General features: G+C 40.8%; 1 protein-coding gene across 3 annotated transcripts; it reads left to right on the top strand.

The window, feature by feature from the left end:
• The first annotated feature begins 1,539 nt into the window (after window positions 1-1,539).
• LOC109476312 (PR domain zinc finger protein 14-like) lies at window positions 1,540-20,243 on the top strand. 3 transcript variants are annotated; one of them, XM_019777226.1, is made up of 12 exons: window positions 1,540-1,752; window positions 12,467-12,988; window positions 13,225-13,336; window positions 13,542-13,616; window positions 14,112-14,272; window positions 15,006-15,167; window positions 15,728-15,842; window positions 15,962-16,043; window positions 16,290-16,445; window positions 16,974-17,063; window positions 17,630-17,823; window positions 19,948-20,240. In XM_019777226.1, exons 2-12 carry the CDS (start codon window positions 12,491-12,493, stop codon window positions 20,142-20,144), a joined length of 1,842 nt encoding a protein of 613 aa, XP_019632785.1. In that variant the 5' UTR covers window positions 1,540-1,752; window positions 12,467-12,490; the 3' UTR covers window positions 20,145-20,240. The 3 variants fall into 3 exon arrangements, with proteins under 3 accessions (XP_019632785.1, XP_019632786.1, XP_019632787.1); XM_019777227.1 differs by lacking the exon at window positions 1,540-1,752 and adding an exon at window positions 9,569-9,692 and having other exon boundaries at window positions 19,948-20,243; XM_019777228.1 differs by lacking the exon at window positions 1,540-1,752 and adding an exon at window positions 9,569-9,702 and having other exon boundaries at window positions 19,948-20,243.
• The last annotated feature ends 184 nt before the right edge of the window (window positions 20,244-20,427 follow it).

The raw sequence follows: 20,427 nt of genomic DNA, 5'->3' as shown, positions 1-20,427 counted from the left end.
CAATATGGTACCAATCCAAACAGTTTCTGTCTCTTCCAAGCTTAGGCGTCTCTCTTGAGCGAATTGTGCGCTTCTAAATAGGGTGTTTACCTGTTTTTTTTCCTGCGGTTTGGATGCAGCGTTTTGTAGTTGTCTATTTTTCCCGGTTCTAAATATGCATTTTTATAGGTCTTTTATTTATGGCAATTTAAAAGAAAATACGATTTTTTCTACGGTTGGGCTGACCATGGAGTTATCTTAACTCCAAGGGCTGACGTTTTAAAGTTGTCTATTTTTTTTCCCTGTGGTAAATATGCATTTTAATGTATTTTATCTATGGAAATTTAAAAGAGAAGACGATTTTTTCTACGGTTTGGATGCAGCGGTCTTCGTTGCTAACATTTTGTAGTTGTCTATTTTTTCTCGGTAACAAATATGCAATTTACATGTCTTTTATCTGTGGAAATTTAAAAGAAGGGAAGACGATCTACTCTTAATTTGAAGACAGCGAAACAATGTTTACTAGTACTTCACAGATGCCTTCTGTTTGTTAGCTACATGATTTCGCAAAGAGACACAAACTTCTGTGAGAAAAAAAATAACCAAAAGGGACGAAATGGAAAAAAAAATGAGAGCTTTTCATCAGATATTGGTCATATGGTGCTATTGTTATTTAAACTAGCCATATCCAGGACTAAGGAAAAATCCTTGCTACCTGCGCAAAACGGTACGATAACCAAAATCAGAAACCTATCTTTTTGCTAAAAGCAAAGGGGAAAAATCGTAACTAATGTTAGATACTAGTAAGAAAAACCTTGACCGTATCAAAAGGAGAACAGTGGCAAAATTAGAGCTACGTGGAAATGCATGAAATGAATACAGTTAATACCATTATGAGATGAAATCGGTCTATCCCTATTTACCATGTGAAAGCCATGTTCGTTAGCACCTCATTTTAAAGCAGCTCAAAAAAGCCCACTTTCCCTACCTAACCGGGGCATTGCTTTTTGTATGTAAATCACTTTTACTGAGCTAATATTCGGTTGTTATATTGTCTGCGCGATGGTTTAAACCCGGACGCGTCCGATGAACGGTAAGAAATTGTTAGTATCGTGTCCATTTAGGTTCCGTCCCTCGTGGATCGTTTACCGGGACGCTAATTACAAGCGCTCGGCGCGGGAATGCGCCAGGCGGGGAGTCAATTTGCGGGCAGGCGCGGTGACCGATGGTCGGGGCGTGATGAGAGAGGTTAATAGCCAGTCATCAGCGCACTCTGACCTCAGCCAATCAGTGACCACTTCAGAACCTGTAGTACACCTTTTTTATGGAAGAATCCATTTTCTACTTAGTTGTCTAACTCAAACAATTTTTTCCTAAACTTTGTAATATCAATAATTATTTAATATACATATTTGCAAATACTAGTTTTGTAGTTTAACTGTTATGGAACGATGTAATTGGTAATGAATACTTTTTGAAAGTGTAAAAAAAGGAAAATTATACCCCTTTAATGGTGTGAAATTGGTATCTTCCAATTGACGTCCCGGTGTCCCAAGACAGGGGTCTCCCAAATAGGTCAGGAGAGTAAGACCAGGGTCCTAATGCCACAACATGGTGAACCACTGACCTGACCCCCACGCCAAATCACCGGGTGCTCCACGACAGGTAGTCGGTTCCGGGTCGCAGGTCCGCCCGAAGAGACAGGTGCGCGTCCATCGGTGTCGCCAACGGGAACGACTATTCTCTAGCAAGTGATTTCCTACATAGCATAAGGTAAGAAAATATACATTACTTTCCTCTTGTTAATTTTTTTAGGTTTGTGGTCTTTTTTGAAAGGTTGAAACACAAAAGATCTAGATAGTTTCGGTCGGTAACATAGAATGCCGGGGTACGTAAAAGTACCAATAAAAACTAACGTCCCAATTAATGAGAGTGTTGCCTATTTTGATTATCCGGAAACGTTTTCAGAGCGATACGCTGGAAATACTAAACGCTACGGCACAGACAACACAGAAATAGAGAGAGCCTCCGTCGCTAAATCGCCAGGCCACCAACAAATTTTATTGACTGCGACTGCAAGCAATCCACGGAGGTAATTTCGCCCCATTGCCCCCGTACATTCAAAACCACCGATCACTGACCGAATTGACCTCGGGGGCTTGAACCTTGCGACCCCGCTAAATAGCCAACAACTGTTCGGTGCCGCTTTTAAACTTGTTACCGCGTTAGCACCACCCGCTGAAATTAATCATCGCGAGCGGGGCGACTGCGTTGCGTTTTTGGGTGACTTACCGTTTTCAGAAAAGCAAGAAAAAGAGCAAATGCAGCCGACAAGGCGATCGCAAAGTCGCAGGTGAATAATAGGGCCTTTTTCAAAAGGTCAGAAAAAATAAATTAGGCCGGATTTGATCGTAATGTCCCGAGTATGGGGTTAAATTAGGCGTGAGAGGGTTATATCAGGCGAGGGTCCAAAATGTATCTTAGTTCCCCCGGTCTTCTGTACGGGGGACAAATGCAGCCGGAAAATGAAAACGTACGCACTTTGCTTTGGTAACGACTATGCAGATGACAAGTCTGGTACGTTTTCAATTATTAGAATGAAGCGGTCAGTCGCTCATTTCTGTGAGGGGGCACGCGCGGAAAATAAAGTTAGTCCCAGAGGTAAACCTCCGAATGCCCGTTTGTGGACACTTTCTCTCTTTAATAGACCCACAACGATGTTGCTAAAGTAAACATTGCGTGGCCGGGCGGGCCCAATCGCTCGGGCCGGATCATGTTTTTTCATCATATTCCACGGACCATCTCTCTGTGGAACAGAACGAAGGATTAGCTGGACGCTTCATCAGTTTATTTCTTCACGCTTGGATGCGTTGTCGTTTTCTGTGGCCGTTTTTCGATCGGGGTTAAAGTCTCTCTGCGGTCGTTTTTGCGTTGCGCTTCCATCATTTTCGATTTGGTCGGGTCGGATGTTGTCTCTTTATTTCACAGTTCGTGCTTTGTATATCGAGTCGCACATCGCTCTCTATCAATCTTAGGAGATTTTCTCCCCTCATCAACATAAAACCATATACATAATATAATTACGTCATTTCCTTATTTGCTACCTTTTCTATTAATTTCCAAAGCTTGGCTAGTGTGTTGGAGAGTTTTTTTTTTTTACCTTTCACGTCATAACTGTTTTTGTAGTCTTCATAGTCTTCAAGATTAGTCTCTTTCTATTGACAATTACACTTCCACTTAAAAACGGCAATGGATCCCAAAGCCTTTACCTCGCCTGAACGCCAGCCGAAAATGTATCCTCGTTATGTATCCGTTTTGTAGAATCTGATAAATAATCTATCAAAATTCCAACAAGGACATTATACACACACATGTGTATAATGTCCTTGATTCCAACGATGTTGTGTGTCAGAGTTAACTTACCTCTAAAGGAAAGAAAAAAAAAGGATTCAAATCAACCCTAAAACACGGACTCTAAACAGGGCGTGGGGTGTTTTTCTCCGTGCGTTGTTGTCTTGTTCCCCCACCTCTGTGTAACAAATCCATCTGAACGCCATATGTAAATCGTACCACCCCAACCAATTGTCTCTATTGTAGTAAGAATCCTTAACAATGGAAGGCGAGAAAAGGGAACACAGTCCACCAAAAAGGACATGCATGTTCCAAAATTATACGGACAACGGCTGTCTTTGTGGCTGATTCTATGAAAGAAAGATAGTAGCTATAACTGTTCTATCTCGTAGAGTTGCGCTTAGAGGCACAGCGAAATCAACAGTATCCAGGCATTTTCGCGGCTCTCTTTAACCATGGAAATGTACTCGGAATAGTCTCATTGTTACCGCTACCAGCCCAACCACTCGTCTGAAGTGTGAGACTAGTCTAAAGCCCTTTTCGTCACATCACTAAAAGTTGTCGAGCACATGTAAGACTAAGAGGTTTATACATTTTGTACTTCATTCGTTGTCAGATAGGCTATGTGCTGCTAGATTCTTCCGTTGCCTATTTCCGTACATATTTCAATATGCTTCCTAAATGTTTTGAGAAGTATATACAAACCTATATTTCCGAACGGAACATTAGATAGACAACACGCACGTACAGAGCTTTTGCCATTTCTATCGCTCAGGGCTTTAGCCAGCGCCCGTTTTACCGTCAATTGACGGTAATTTGTCCCGTCTGACGGTAAAAATTTTAGTCCTTACCGTCAACATTGACGGTCAAAAATCGTGGGTAAAGACATGGAAAAACCTAGCGAATTTGAATGAGCCACGGCGCGGCGTCTTTTCCAAACGCACGGCGGCGGGAAACCTGATTTCAAGGACCGTGCCGACGTCTGTTGACTTGGCTCTATTGTTCAATGTTGCTGTCTGTTAAAACAACATGTGCTAACGGCCACATAAGAATAAAATAAAACAATGGCTTGACTCAGACACACGCTGCTATTATAAACTGTACATGACAATACGATAAATAAACATGTGACAACGAACAAAGAAATATCAAACGTTTTTGAATAATATACTGTACTTGAATAATCATACTATCGCAAGAAAACGGAGATTGATCCACACAATGTGGCCTTATTTAATCTAAAACTTCGTCAGACCTCCTTCGCGCGAAGACTTGAGCGGCAGCATAAAGATTTCTGGAGGATCGCTGACACGCGAGTTTTTGCCGGCCACGTAACTCCCTCCGCGGCAAAATACCCTATGCCGTAGCGAAATCACGTCTCAGCGCTTCCCCAAGTCAACTTCATGGCCGCTAAAGTCCGCAAAGGAGCTGTAACTTCCTCATTTCGGTTGAGAAGCGAAGCTGACAAGTAAAATCATGTACATGTCGGCCATTTTGTTTGCTACCCGAAGTCTTCCGAACGCTCTAAATAAGGAAATCGTCGGAGATCTGAGCCACATCGCCCGCTGTCGGTCAGCGCTCGGGGCCGGCTCGGTGGAAATCGGAGGCTGTGACGTCATGAGTAGGTTCATTTGCATGGCCGCGGCTTGAATCGCGGCGGGATTTGAGCGGATCAAAACAAAGGGCATAGCGGATTGTTCATTGCGTGTTGTCTCCTTGTGAGAACTGTAGTTTTTTTTCATTCTGCAAAATTGCAGATTGTGTAGTTTTTTATTCTGCAATCTTGACGGGTATTTAGAACACCGAATGCATTAAGTGTGCGGGAGGGCGTGATGTCGATCACCGGATCGTGAAAGACATTCTTTAAAAGTAATCATTGACGGAATTTTTTTTTTCGCGTTGACGGTATTTTTTTTTTTTCGCGAATTGGGTTGACCTGGGGTTGACGGTAAAAAATTTCGAGCTGGCTAAAGCCCTGCTATCGCTACACTTGTCTACCACCATTTACAGAGTTAAGCCTTTTATACATTTTTTTTGAAGATTTTGGAGATTCGATTCAGATTTCTATGTTATATTATAGAACATACGAATCTGTGGCTTCCACGGAACTTGTAAAATGTACAAGAGAACGTTAAATTCTGATAAAAACACGACCAAAATAATTATAAGGCGACGAACAGCTTATTTAGACCGCAGAAGAGTTGACAAAAAGCTAGGAAAATCTTCGTGTAACATCACAATTTACTACACCGTTTTTACTAGTAGTTCGATCTATTTTCAAATATTCCTGCGGCCCAAGAATATCATAGAATATCAGAATATTGTCGCCCATTTTCTTCCAAATTTCGTTTGTTTTCGCATATGATTTGGTATCAGAAAGCAAAAGTGCGAAGGATGCCCATGTTATATCGTTAATAGTGTTAATAATCGCGATACGAAATTTTTACCTCCTCAAACACACACAAATATGAGATTCAAAACGTTTGTCTTATGCACATTGACGATCAGGGGTTCTATAAGTATGGAATGCACGACGGCCTTCGTCCAAGCTTACAACGTCATAAATGCGAGTAAAAACGTACGAAAAATTGTACAACAAACTAAACTTACATGTTTTTCGTATACACTTGAAAAATTATCTCAATGAAACTCCTGTCACATATTGCTAGAGTGCCATACTAGTACAAATATAGTATCATATAATTTTTCAGCTCAGTTCAGTACAATCGGATATCATAGCAATTTTGACCACTTTAGAATTAAAGTACTAAAGAAAACTGAATTCTAGTACATTTTTAAGACAGTCGATGAAGAGAAAATTACATGATGTTAAGACATAGATAGTCTCTACCAGACTAACTACGCTGGCCTTGTAGGTTTGACTGGCCGCGCAGTTCGGAGGGAAAGAAACTACCTCCCCGCGGCCGGACTCCCTTGGCCAATTTTACTCTATTTTTTTGCCGAATTCTATGATCCGTATTCCCGTAGAAAGGCCTGGTGGAGGCTAAGACATAGAGAAGGATTTTTTATTTTATTTTATTTTATGACAATTTACCACATTTGTGGAAGGATTGACATAACAGGTGACTATCACCTTTTCAAAGATGTCAAACCTGAGACCAGACTGTAATGTTTGAACCACTCACACCGGGAAGGTCCCCTACTCTTTTCGATAAGTGTGGTGGGTTCTTTAACGTGCGTGGGGTGTGGCTCTCCCAAACACGGGACCTCCATTTAACGTCCTATCCGAGGGACGTCCCTAGCCAAAGCTAGGTACTCATTTACACATGAGTGAAGTGAGGAAAGTCGTGTAAAGTACCTTTCCCAAGGGTACAACGTCGCGGCGCATGTTCGGACTTGTTCGGGTACGACCCGGAATCGAACCCGGGTCTCCCCGTTTCATAGTCCAGTGATGTACCACTACACCACACGACACGAAGGAGAAACCATATAACGAACATGTCTCTGTGTTATGTTAATTTCACTGATCCAGTCAATTATTCCAGCAGTGGCAGCAATTAACACATTTTCCTGTCAGGTCCCCTTTTTCCCTGCCCACGACTGTCTACCAAACTCTAATGCCATTGTCTTCCTCTTGGGAAGAAACCATAGGACAATAGCTAAGACACAATGGCGACCGTGGTAAGACTTACAGTAATTATCACCTCTATTCTCCCGTATAACTCCATTATCACATTGGTCTGCTTTCCTACAATTATCACCCTGGGTTTTTTTGTTTCACTGTGAAATGTAGCTTGTACTTTTTGTGTCTGTCTTGTGTGTGGTCGTCTTTTTACAGATAGTGACAGATGCAGGCATCAATAGATAGAGCAGCATCTATACATATGTAAACTGTAACCGCCTGTATTGTATACAGTGGGGTCACTGGAAGACAGACGTAGAATGTCCAGACTATGCATGATGTACAAACTGACTAACAAACTGGTGGACGTACCAACCACTAAGTATCTGATACCAGCCCAGAAAAGAACAAGAAACAGTCATGCCTTCAAATATCAGAGTTGTCAACCAAGAATTGAGGTAGTCAAAAACTCGTATTTCCCCAGAACTATATCGTAGACTGGCTGGAACTCGTTGCCACCAAGCACAGTTGGGGCATCATCACTAGAAAGCTTTAAACAACTCCTGCAATTAAATGTGCAAAGATTGAGTGTAACAAGTCGTTCGGTGTGATATAGCAAGCTGCTGCCGCGCCGCGTGCCTGCGAAGCTGGTGTGTTACGCCGAAGGGCGGTTATACCGGCTATACCGATACAGATATACTGTATATTGTTTAGTCTCTAGGGCTATTTTCTTTGTAATAGTCTTTGGTTTAGTTTCTTTGGATAATTTATTGACTCCACTAGCTTTCATGCTAGTTCAGTAGCACTGGTTGTTTTATACAGAAATGAAAATATGAAATATTAAAACAGAATGATAACAGAAGTCCTTTCTACCACAATGCCAATAGCATGCAATATTTTCTGAACATATCATGATTAATATTCACCAATTCATCGATAGAAAATAATAATACAAAGCTATAATTTCAGAAGGAGAAAGGCATATACAAAGCATCAATGAAAAAAAAAACTTGCTCACTTTTGCCGCGTAGATGCTATTAATAGATATAGATACACATTATAAAACGTATTTCTAACAATCAAGTAGTTGTTGAGCCTGTAATATATATTAAATAGAATAATTTAATCGTTGTCAACCAAACCTCGAGCGCTGTGCAAGGGAGACATACTGTTTTTAAAGAAAATAAATGACTCATTTAGGGCCTTGTTTCTGCACTGTTTCAAATGCCCAAAATATGAAATACTGATGCAAATGTGCTAATATGAAGCAGTATGTGCCAATATAACACAGATTTCGTTATTCAGAATATTTCCGGTTTTGCCACCAACAAATTACATTCGTTAGCCTTAAACCATCTAATCGAATTTTTCTTGTCTTTTTCTACCTCTCCATCGTCAGACGGGGCTCTATATTGTCTGCCCCATCCCGGGGGGTCTGGGGTTATATGAGAGTTAATTGGTTTCACAGAAGTTCAGATGGACGTAATTTATCATGTCAGGATATCAGACAGACAATGATAGATGTGATTTCATGACGAAAATTTGCATATTTGACCAATTTTACATGTCATATACGTTGGAATAGAGTCTATTCCAACGCATATGACATGTATAATTGGTCAAATATGCAAATTGGGTTGGGTCTCTTCAATACACCCAACCAATAAGCCCACCCTTTTCCATCAAAACGTCGAAATGGCAATATTTGAGGACATGTAGTCATTTCTTATTGGTTGAACCGATAATTGCCCTCCCCTCATTGGTTGAGCTGCTAATGTGATAGACAGTCAGGATCAGTCTATTGATTGCATGCGTTTTGTGTGTGCCTAAGATTTAATGAAGATATATTTCTATTGAAATGGCATTTCTTTATAGGCGTCTTCATTGGTGCGTCTGTATCTAGGGTTGTAGGTTGTATTTTAGATCAATAGAAATGTTTCAATGGTCCTACAGCACTAATAGTACTTCGTAGTTCCAAGAAAAGTCGCAAGGTGGCGCACTTATTTAAAACCAAAGAAAAGCATCTGCTTCAAGCATTTAAAATTCGGCACTGTGAGTATGAAAACAAAGGGGTAAAATTGGTGAATTCCAACGACAACTCTGCAAAAATATAAATTCTTCTATTTTAAAAATTTGTCGTTTCGACCTATAGAAACTTTTTATGAAAACCGTCTCTTTCATACGAGACCACTGAAAATTGAAGAACAACTAAATTTCCATGCAAAAATAAACGGCATCGCTTACCAGTAATCGTAGGCTCAATGTAAGACTGATGACCATTAGCTGTTGCAGCGAATTGGAAACCGGTTCTACAAGAAACCGGCTGACCCTAAGCTTAAAGTATGTCAAATTATCAAATGCTTCATAATATGGGGCAAACGTCAAACCATAATAGTGAGGCATCTTCCTGCATCTAAAATGCATGCTTAGTATGTACATGTTTAACTTCTATTTGCACTTACATGCAAAGGTATACCAACAATACGTGTTGAACTAAACAGTTGCTTGATATAATCAAAACAATACGGTTTGATTGGTAGAAAGTAGATCTCCACCGACCAGTAGGGTAGGTTTGGGACATATGGCCTATTGGGGGCGTGGCCTCAGACAACTTACATAAAGGCTACTTGGTTAAGACGAGTTTTATCAATAGACAACGCTGAAGACTTGAGGTAACTTTCACTTGAGTAAAAGTTCTGATATAGGTGCATGAAATTGTAGCAATACGTCGTTGTCTGGGAGTCTATGAGAAGATATTTTGGGCCCTGATACTAAAGAGGTATTTCTAGGTATGTTTTCTTGTACTTTAACCCTTTATTTTGTAGCATGCTAACATGTGCTGTTGCCACTTTCAGAACTAAACAAATAGTAATATACAAAATCAAAGATGCTATAGAGCGACTTACACTGTAATTTTAGTTCACTTCGTTTAGTCTCTTTTATTAAAAAGTTCGAGAAACTGCGTGGTTTGATACCAGAAAGGATGACCTCGTTAAAATTATTGCAAGTATTTTTCCATGCTTTAAACTTAGAGAGTTGTACATGTTTCAAGTATGGCTTATCACATGTGTCGCTTGGAAGCTAGACTGTTACAGTTAAACACAATATATAGTTTGTTGGACTACATAAATTGATTTATACATGGTTTAATTGGTACTAGAAATAATGGCCTGGTTTAGACAACTACTTCAAGACATTAAGGCAAGAACTATAATTATGTATCGTTACTTACCACTACAATATGTTATGTAGTTTTAACTTAGAGATAGTTGGACCTCTGCATCTGTGTAGCCAGTATAACCGTCCTTGGTATAACCAGCTTGTACAGTCTAGCTTTATTAAGAAAGTGCCATATGTCGGGAAGTATGTTGTGCGACTGATGATTTTCATTGTTTACAGTCTTCCTTAGTCGTTCATCTATTTCTAAGCACATCTTTGTGTGTACTGGATGAGTATATATTGAATCATAGTTCTCACTAGGCTATTTGAGCATAAGGACCCCCTATGCTGTGACTTGGACCCCTTTGCTGTCTTTCAACCAGCATAGGGGTGTTTTTTTGGGAAAACCTTCATAAATCTTGCAAAAAAATGAACATATATCTTTAGAATGAAGCTGTAGCAAAGTGAAAACCTTAACTTCACACAATCTGCCCTCAATAAGCGAGAAAAGGGGCTTAAGATTCAGAAACTTTTGTAGCATTTCAATGCTACATTTCTTTGCTTGAACCTTAAGAATAATGCCTAAAATTGGATTTTTGCATAGATTGAGATACGGATGTCTGTAATTGGAAATGACGCCAGGAAGTGGGCTTTAGAACTAGAAACTTTTTAAAGCATTTCAACGCTGCATTTTATTTGGTTACACCTCAATTAAGAAATACATGTATACCCAAAATTGCATGTTTACAATATGGCTTGGGAAACGGGTGTCTGTAATAATAAGGATATTGGAGTGTTGGTGTTGACAAGGAATTGGGTCAGTCATCTGAGGATAATTGGTGTAGGTCTCTCACTTGTCTGAGAGGTCAGAGGTTACACTCTGTTACAGACAAGTGGATCTTGTTACCTATAATTTATACCTCTTATACAGACAGTAATATAATGGTCACGGGAACCAAAGAGGGAGGCAAAAGAAACTACATTAACAGAAAGTTTGGCATTGTGGCTTTGAAAATATGTCCTAATATGAATATCTGTTCCAGTATGCCGTTCACCACAGATAAATATGTGGAAAATCATCTTTAATAAATGATTAACTAAAAAAACTCACAGTCGTAGAATTTTCAGAACATTTTGTAAAACCTCTGTCAGAAAAAAGGTGGCCCAAAACCCAGAGACAATTTTACGGGTCAGTACGTATACGTACATGCAATACAGAGTAACATAATGTGTAACGGTTATATTGCTAAAAGAACGTAACATGCATGCCCGTAGCCAGGGGAACCCCCCCCCCCCACAAGGCTCAAAGGTCCACTTTTTGGTCCACTTTTTATGTTAAGGTCCACTTTTTGGTCCACTTTTTATGTAAAGGTCCAAGATTTTTCTTGAAAAGATGGACTAGAGTCGTAGAAAAACTGCTCCCTTTGTCATTGAGCAAAAATTTATTTCTGATTTTTTCTTGGAAATCCTCTCAAAAATGCACGAAATGCCATTTTAGAAGGTTCATTTTTCACAATTTTCCAGGGGAGCATGCCCCCGGACCCCCCTAGGAACCTCGATCGTGCCTACGGCGCTCGAGGTCCCCTGAAGCAGTGGGAAGAACCCCCCCATTCAAAACCCTGGCTACGGGCATGACATACGTTGAGGGGTAGATCACTTCCAGTTTACTTCTACTATTGGCTCAAAACACGAGTAGTGAGTCGCATTGCACAACCAGGCATAGAAAAGGCCCCAAACTTTGCCTCATGGAGGACAGTCACTCCTTTTATATCATACAAAGAAACACTGGTATGTCAGGAACAATAGCAATGTATGCCCAAGAAAACATGTACACATTGTGATGATTCGCTTAGAAAAGGGCTTAACTAGATTCCCTGGAACCTTTTAAGGTAATACAGATATTCAGTCGTGACTTGGACTATTGTCTATTGTAGTCTGACCTGCTTTTGTGACAAGGCAAGAGAGCATGTCAGTTTGGCGCCAAGAGAGATAGGAGAGTGAATTGTCCTGATGAATAAGTAAAGAGAAAGTATTAGTATACTACACGTAGTATTGCCGCAAGGATCTGTAGGTCAGGTCATGATAATACAAATACATATCGTAGTAAGTTACAGATTTGAGATGGCAAAACCTATATTGTGTTTGTTGGCGTCCATTGGCGCCGCCATGTTGGATTTGACGTCATGTGTTCGCCATATTGTTTCCGGCTAAATTCCGACGTCATTTCTGGTGGGTGACATACTACCCACCATGTAATTATGGCATCATAGGTAAAAAACCTTACAGGACTTACAAGCTTTAAGGCGAATTTGTCTGGTTTACAAACTCTTTTGCATTTCTGTTAGCTTTCATGTGTATTTTGTGAAAGACAAAAAATAATTTTTCAACCAATAGGTGAACAACAACAGACGTTGAAGGATGGCGCTGGAACTGACCACCAAGTCGCGACCAATACAAGATGGCCGACCAAACGGAGGAACCTGGGAGAGTAGAGAGCGCGAAGGAAAGACGTCGTCCTCCTCCCCAGAGACGGTTTCCACATCCAACACCGCGTCCTCCAACATGGCGGCCTCCCTGAAGAGTGCTCTCGCGAGACCAGTGCTGTCCACGAGCAACCAAACCCCACTGAGAGGGTACCCCATGAACACACAACCACGACTGTACGGCATCCACAAGTCTTTGGCTTCTATGGGTCTCTTCAATGGGATGAAGGGGGAAGCCACCAAACCACATGACGTCATGCGACCCGCCAAGGACATCATCATGGCGCCCATCCCTGTTCCCCTCCCGGCACACATCCCGCTGGAGACCCGGATGTTGATGGAGGCCCGGATGAGAAGGGACCTGGGGCTGACGTCACCGATTCCCATGAACCCCCGCGGCCCAGCACCAAGCATATCCCTCCAGTTTTCACAGGTGTGCATCAAAATTTATAACAGCGAAAATCTGAAAGTCCTTGAGTTGACCAGTACCAGTCACCAGTTTCCCATCCCCAGAATGCAATGAGGGTTACCCCCTTATTTTTGCATTGCATTCTGGGGATGGGAAACTGGTGAATTGACTGTATACTGCTCTGAAGCTACCAGCTGTAACTTTTTAAAGTTATGTACATACTTCACATACTTAATATTATTTTACTTTGACATTTACAGGAAGAGGTCGATGCAGTCCTGTATGGGTATGTCCGAAACCAGATCAACGAAGTACTTCCGGGTCATGCCATCTCTGGCATCCGGCTAGCCGAAGACGCGGCAGAGCACAAAGGTAAAATTTGCATTGTCGAGTCTTAAACTGAATCTAGGCCTTAAGTTTACAATTTGTCTTTCCCAATTTCTAAATAGAAGAAAAGGAAGTCATAAGCTTTCACTGCATTACAGTAGTCTGTATAGCATTACATTCATTTCGTAACAGTAAAATTCTAACCCCACAACATGCAACTTTGTTTACAATATAATAAACGTATTTTCAGAAACAGCAGTAGGAGGGATCCATAGAGGAAAAGACAAGAACGCTGTCAACCGAGCTATGCTAGATTTGCCCGAAGGTAAATATTTTCAAAAGCAAGAAACTAATACATAGTACACCATACATATAACGTTACGTTAAAACATACATACCTGCAGCCACTGTGGCAGAGTATGCCGGTCACGAATCGGACTTGTCAGCCACCAGCGGGCGTGCAGCAGGAGAGGGAAGGGCCCATGATATCTTAGAAAACGAAGCCAAGCCAAGAAGAAGAAAACATACATATATAAACACAGAGTGAACAAAAGCAATTAATTGCAACTCAACAGTAACAACTCAATAATGTGTCATTTTGGTTATCATTGTAAATTGGAGTGAATAGACCACTGATGTTCAGAGTGTTTTAGTTTGTCTGCAATCAAAGTTGAAAGTAGATTGTATTACTTCCTCAGGCTAAATCTGGCCCAACATCTATCACATCGCAGTCGTCCATTATAGTAGGGCAGCTAGAGCTGCATAGTGAACTTTTCAACGATTCCTGTCGTTACACTGTTTGTATCGTTTTTTTCCTCAGGCCTGGGATTTTTCCAGACCCGTTTCTCGTCGACCAAACATTTCGGCGTGTACTGCAAGCAGGTGGCGCTGCCAAAGGGGACTCGCTTCGGCCCTTTCGTGGGGAAAGTCGTCAACATCAGTGAAATCAAGACCGACGATGACAACAGTCATATGTGGGAGGTGATTATCAGTGTTATTTTTATGTTTACCGAAGGAAAACATATTGTTTTTACTCAGTTTCTTCCTCTTCTGTTCCAAACACTAACCTCTGACCTGGCCAATGACATGATTTGTTGACGTCTGTCTCCATGGTGACTGGTGTTGTGTTACATAATGTTGTAATTTCCTGCTCTACCCGTGTGTATGTGGATGTGTTTGAGTAAAAATTAAATGGACTGACCATGTCCGAAGGTAAACTTTGTGCATTTGCTTTGCAAATGTTACTTCTCTAGTCTTTGATTTTTTTACGCAAGGGAACAGTATCTCTGTAACCATTTAGATATGCAAATATTTTGAGTTGGGGAATGCATAAATTACAGCAACATTTGTGCTGTGCAATGTGAATCAGTAAGATTTGCCATGAAAAACCTGACAGACGGTCACCGAAATCTTGGTTGTGTAAAATAGATACTAGTATCTTTACACAATGACTCAACAACCTATTGAAATATTCACGTAAAACTTTCATATGCAGGTTTATAATAATTGTGCAGGTTAACTCTTCTAAGTGCAGTGCAAGTAAAATTTATCATCAAAGTGCACTTTTTCCCAGTGCTACCAGTGCAGGTATGTGCACAATAATTGTTGATGACTTACCACTAACCAGATTGACGCCACATTCAACACAGTGTATGATTATAGGGAAGTTGTCTTTGAAGTTCTAATTAGAACACATCCGCCATCTTGATTTCAGATCTTCCAAGATGGCAAACTGAGTCACATGATTGACGGGCGGGGGCCGACGGGAAATTGGATGGCGTACGTCAACTGTGCCCGGTACGCGCAGGAGCAAAACCTCATCGCCATCCAGTGCGAGGGACAGATTTACTACGAAGCCTGCAAGGAAATTCCACAGGTACGACGACTCAGTTTCAGTTCTTTTTACGCTTAGAGGCGCCCTAGCAGGAACAGTCTGCACTGCAGTGTGCTGAAGGTTCATCGAGACTTAACGCCAGTTCAAAAACAACTAGAAATATGACATTTGCAAAGCAAATGTATGTTTACCTTCGCATATGGTCTGCTCTGTTAATTCTTACTCACATGAATTCATACATATGGTGACAGGAGTCTAAATCCTGCCTGCTATAAAATTGCAACATGATGTAACCCAACACTAGTTACCATGGTGACAGACGTCTGGTTCAGGTCATTGACCTAATTGGTTTGGAGAAGATGAGGAAGAAGAAACAGAGCAAAAACATTATTTTTCCTTCTGCGAATGTAAACATAATAATCCAGCAACGGAATGAGTCACTTACATTTAGGTCTTGACAAAATATTTTTAAAAAACTTGATACTTGATATGTAGGAACTTGATATTTAGGAAAAAAATGATTATATAACGGACATTCATTGGTGAAAGCTTGTAGCTTGTATAAGTTTGATATGGGAAACATTACGGTTTATATTATACAGGGTGCGGAGCTCCTGGTGTGGTATGGGGACTGCTACCTGCAGTTCATGGGAATTCCGGTAGCGCTGAAAGAAATGGCGGACAGCGGGTCAGGGGCGGTGGCGGAAAATGGCGAAGGTGAGCAACGGGAACGGCATTCCCACCACTTTCCATGCTGATTCAAATACTCTATGTGAATAAAAAAAACTCAACAATTTGACATTGCCATAACGCTGACCAATGTCTTTTTTATCCAGCCAAAGAAGGCTACACATGTGACCGATGTGGCAAGGTGTTTGCCTACAAGTACTACAGAGACAAGCACCTCAAATACACAAGGTAAGGAAGGATATTGATATTTTTCTGTCAAATGCGATGTTTTGTAGTAAATTGTTCAAGAATTTACAGGTATTGTCAGTTTTAAAACATCCTTATGGAAAGACATCCGTATTGAAAAACTGTTGTTTGTGAATGAAAGCCCATCTGTGCTGGTAGAATCCATACTTATAGATTTCAAGCTTTGTTCCAACACAAAAGGAAAACTCACCAGCAACTGTTGTTTTTGTTTCGTTTCATTTTGACCAGATGTGTCGATCAAGGCGACCGCAAGTTCCCGTGCCACCTCTGCACGCGCTCCTTCGAGAAGCGTGACCGGCTGAGAATCCACATTCTCCACGTCCACGAGAAACACCGCCCGCACAAGTGCTCCGTCTGCGGGAAGTGCTTCTCACAGTCATCCAGGTAGGCGGCGCTTCTACACGGTTGTCTTCAGACGACATTTCAGCTGATAGTAGATATGTATAATTTGGGCACCAAATATTGAAATAAGATTTTTTAAAACACTCGTAAGGCGTCATATTGTGGCTTTTCCACTTCCTGAATGACATTTATTTGCAGTTAAGTAGGGTTGATTCTACTTTAAATACTTTGTATAATAAGAAGAAAATTTACTTCTAATTTCGGGCTTATTAGCATATCATTAGCATATGGTCCATGCCGTTTCGTAAACCCTTTCCCTTTAGACCTAGCAGGAAGAGTGGTTTCGGAAACGTTTCGTAAAACCCCATAAAATACCGTTTTTTTTTACCCCGACGGCCTCTTTAGACTGGGAACTGTTAAGCCATAGGAAACGTTTTCCACCCCGAAGAGTTCCCAGTCTAAAGTGGGCCTATGATAGTGTAATACAGCCATGTAAATCGAACGGCAAAGTAAATATAAGGGTTTCGTGTTTCGTGTCTGTGTTAATTTACAGTTGTGTGTTCATTCCAGCTTGAACAAGCACATGCGAGTCCACAGCGGGGAGAGACCCTACAAGTGCGTGTACTGCAGCAAGGCCTTCACTGCCTCCAGTATCTTACGGTACGTTTTGTATCCAGTACGCTGTGCGTCCAGTATCTTACGTTTCTGACATTCAAGTAATCTTAATCATACAAGTTCTATGTTGGTAAGAGTCATTACAGAGCAAGTATAAACTTTAATTTCCAATACAGGAAATTGTACTTACCCAAAATTTCGACTGTACAAATCTATTCTTTGTCAAGGAATTAACATGAAATGAAATTTTGTAATATCGTAAATTATAGGTAAAATGATGTAAGAACTATGTATATGAAACGGTCCTAGAGGACCCATTGGGAATTAACCCAATTCTGCAGAACTGTTCCCAGAATTCTGGCTCCGGTTTCCAGAATTCTGAAGAATTCTGGCTCCAGTTCAGAATTCCTAAGGGGTCCTTGGTGGCTGCCACATATTCCTTACATCATGTGCAGCTATAGTTTACGATATTAGCCCATCTGCTGAGATGGGCGGTTGCTGAGATATGGGAGTTAGTCCGGAATTAAACTGCAGGTCAAGAATTAAACTGGAGGCTGTTTTATGTGTACGTACACATGGATAATCGTTGTGTTTTATGTCGTTCCCCACAGGACGCATATCCGCCAGCACAGCGGGGAGAAGCCGTTCAAGTGTAAGCACTGCGGGAAGGCCTTCGCGTCGCACGCCGCGCACGACAGCCACGTGCGGCGGACACACACCCGCGAGAAGCCGTGCGCCTGCAGCGTCTGCGGCAAGTTCTTCGCGCAGCCCTACGAGCTCAAGTTCCACATGAACACACATACAGGTCAGTACACACGCTTTCTCTAACCATCTGTACTGTGGCCGACAAGTACAAACCAGCGTACTACAGACGACGCAGGTATGTACTTGTTGGCCACGGTACATCCGCCTTCAAGCCTGGCGTCCAGTCTATCGCGGTTGGGGCGGGGCTGCGGAAGCTCTTCCCCGCACGACTCAGTTATTAGGTTCCCGGCAGGTTTTGCATGACGGGGGTTCAACTAGCCCTACCGCGCCCGAGCGTAACACTCCTACCGGTCTGTTGAGCTGGGCGGGGGAAACTATTCAGTTCAGTTTCAGTTCAGTTTTTATTCGCACTTTAAAACAAAATACAGACACAAGAAAATATAAATGAAATGTGACAGTGCAGGGAGGCCGGAAGCATAAAATGCTTATGAGGAGGCCTCCCTTCATAACTTAATTAACAATTCAAATTAATCGGATAAATAAGAAATAACTTACTAGGTAACGGGTAAATGAAACAAAACAATAAAATACAATACGATACAATACTATCTACAATTATGAAAAGTAGTAATGAAAAGTAGTAAACAAGGAAACTTAAACAAAAATTAAGAATGTGTGGGGTTATTTATGAAAGTTGCTTTAGTATAATTTTTGAAAATGGTGACGGAGGGACTAATTTGTAAAGTTCTACTTAGGTTGTTCCAAATTGTTGGGCCTCTGTACGTGATTGTAAATTGACGGAGATTCGATTTCGCATTGGATGGACCTTAAATAATTGCATTGGCGTGTAAAGTGGTTGTGGATGTCTGAGTTTAATAAGAAGGTGTAGGTGTCGTGGAAGGTTTCAGGAAGGCAAGGACATTTATTCATTATCTTGTACATTAAAAGACTTGTTTGTAGTTTATTTATGTCATTTATGGACAGTATTTTGAGCTTTTTAAACAATGGTGCAGTAGGGAAAGTGAATGGAACTTTTGACGCTATCCTGATGTATCGTTTCTGAAGCAAAAAAAGCGGTTTAAGTGATGTAGTGTACGTACTTGCCCATATAATATTACAATAACTTAAGTAAGGATAGATAAGACTATAATAGAGAGTGATAAATGTTTTAGGAGATAAAAGATTTCCTACTTTCCGTATAATACCAATGTTCTTGGATATTTTTTTACTAATAAGATCGATGTGATTTTTCCATGTTAATTTTGCATCTATTAAAACCCCTAGAAAACGGGTGTGTGTTACTTGAGTAATAATGTTGCTGTTTATGTATATTTGTACGTTTTCCTTCGGGTAATTTCTATTTTTACCTGCAAATATTATTAAATTTGTTTTCTTAACATTTAAAGACAATTTGTTTTAAACCACTTATTTACTTTATCCAATTCTTCGTTCATTGTAGTTACTAACGTGTTGAGATTTTTATGAGACATGAATAGATTTGTATCATCAGCAAAGAGAAGAGCAAATAATTTTTGAGATACTTGTGCTAAATCATTTATGTAAATTAGAAAAAGTAGGGGTCCCAGGATGGATCCTTGCGGAACGCCACATGTTATCGAGTTATGTTGTGATTTGTAAATGCCATTGGTAACATATTGTTTTCTGTTAGCAAGATAATCTTTAAGCCAATCATGAACAGTGTTTTGTAAGCCGTACATATGTAATTTGTCAAGTAATATTTTGTGGTCAACGGTATCAAATGCTTTTGAAAGATCAAGAAATATGCCTACGGTGTATTCGTTGTTTTCTAGCGCTTCGGTTATTTTATCAGTTAAGCATAACAGGGGCATGTACGTAGAATATTTTTTGCGAAATCCATATTGATGAGAATAAAGAATATTATTTGTTTCTAAGTGACTATTAGAGCCCGGAAGACAGCCTAACCCAACCACGATAGACTGGATACCAGGCTAAGTTGTGGTCGTGTCTGTTCGTCTAAGTAGCAACGGTTGCATGGGGGTGGAAGGTGATTTTGACAGTTGATTACCAGAGAGGTCAAGCCCTAACGGCACGCAGCACACGCCGGGTGGGACAAAGTGGGTAGTATGTTGAGGAATTCAGGAGGTCGTGTAAAAATTCGACAGCTGTAAGTCTAGGATTTATGTTGGCATGCTTTTGAAGGATGAGGTCTAATAAGTTTTTTTCTTCGTGTCAATAATTCTAGGTGAGAAGCCATACACTTGTGAAAAGTGCGGCAAAGGTTTCGCCAGCCCTTCGTCACGTGACCGCCATTGCCTCCGATTGGACTGCACCATCGAGGATGATGACGACATCGACTTGTCCCCCACCAATCAGATGGCTACAAATGGCGGCGCCTCATCTCTGGTCAGTTTCAAAGAAGAGGCCGACATACAAGTATAAATTAAATCCGAACTTTTTTTTGCTAACAATGCACTCAAAAGACGAGACACGCGAGCAATGGAGAATACATACTAAATTGCTCGTACTGAATATGCTGAAAAGATTAAAAAGGGTTTAGATGAATCCAAATGTTCTGCATATCTAATTTTTATTAACCTTGTTGATTTTGAATTATAACGTCAGCTAAGATGTATTCTTCGTAAACGTATATATTTTCCCATAGACTTTTTAGCTTACTATGTATAGGTATGGACTATGGAGTATTTGTGTATAGCTAGACTGA

The sequence above is a fragment of the Branchiostoma belcheri genome, unplaced genomic scaffold, assembly GCF_001625305.1.
Source record: "Branchiostoma belcheri isolate BF01 breed outbred unplaced genomic scaffold, Haploidv18h27 scaffold37, whole genome shotgun sequence".
NCBI lineage: Eukaryota > Metazoa > Chordata > Leptocardii > Amphioxiformes > Branchiostomatidae > Branchiostoma > Branchiostoma belcheri.
Note: the sequence above shows the minus strand (reverse complement) of the source record. Positions and strands in the feature narration are given on the sequence as shown.

Excerpts from the sequence above, each read along its gene's own strand:
- LOC109476312 (XM_019777227.1), top strand. The coding sequence starts at position 12,491 with ATGGCGCTGGAACTGACCACCAAGTCGCGACCAATACAAGATGGCCGA. Across the intron at positions 14,273-15,005 it reads ACAACAGTCATATGTGGGAG|ATCTTCCAAGATGGCAAACT; the intron begins GTGATTATCAGT and ends TCTTGATTTCAG. Across the intron at positions 15,843-15,961 it reads GGTGGCGGAAAATGGCGAAG|CCAAAGAAGGCTACACATGT; the intron begins GTGAGCAACGGG and ends TTTTTTATCCAG.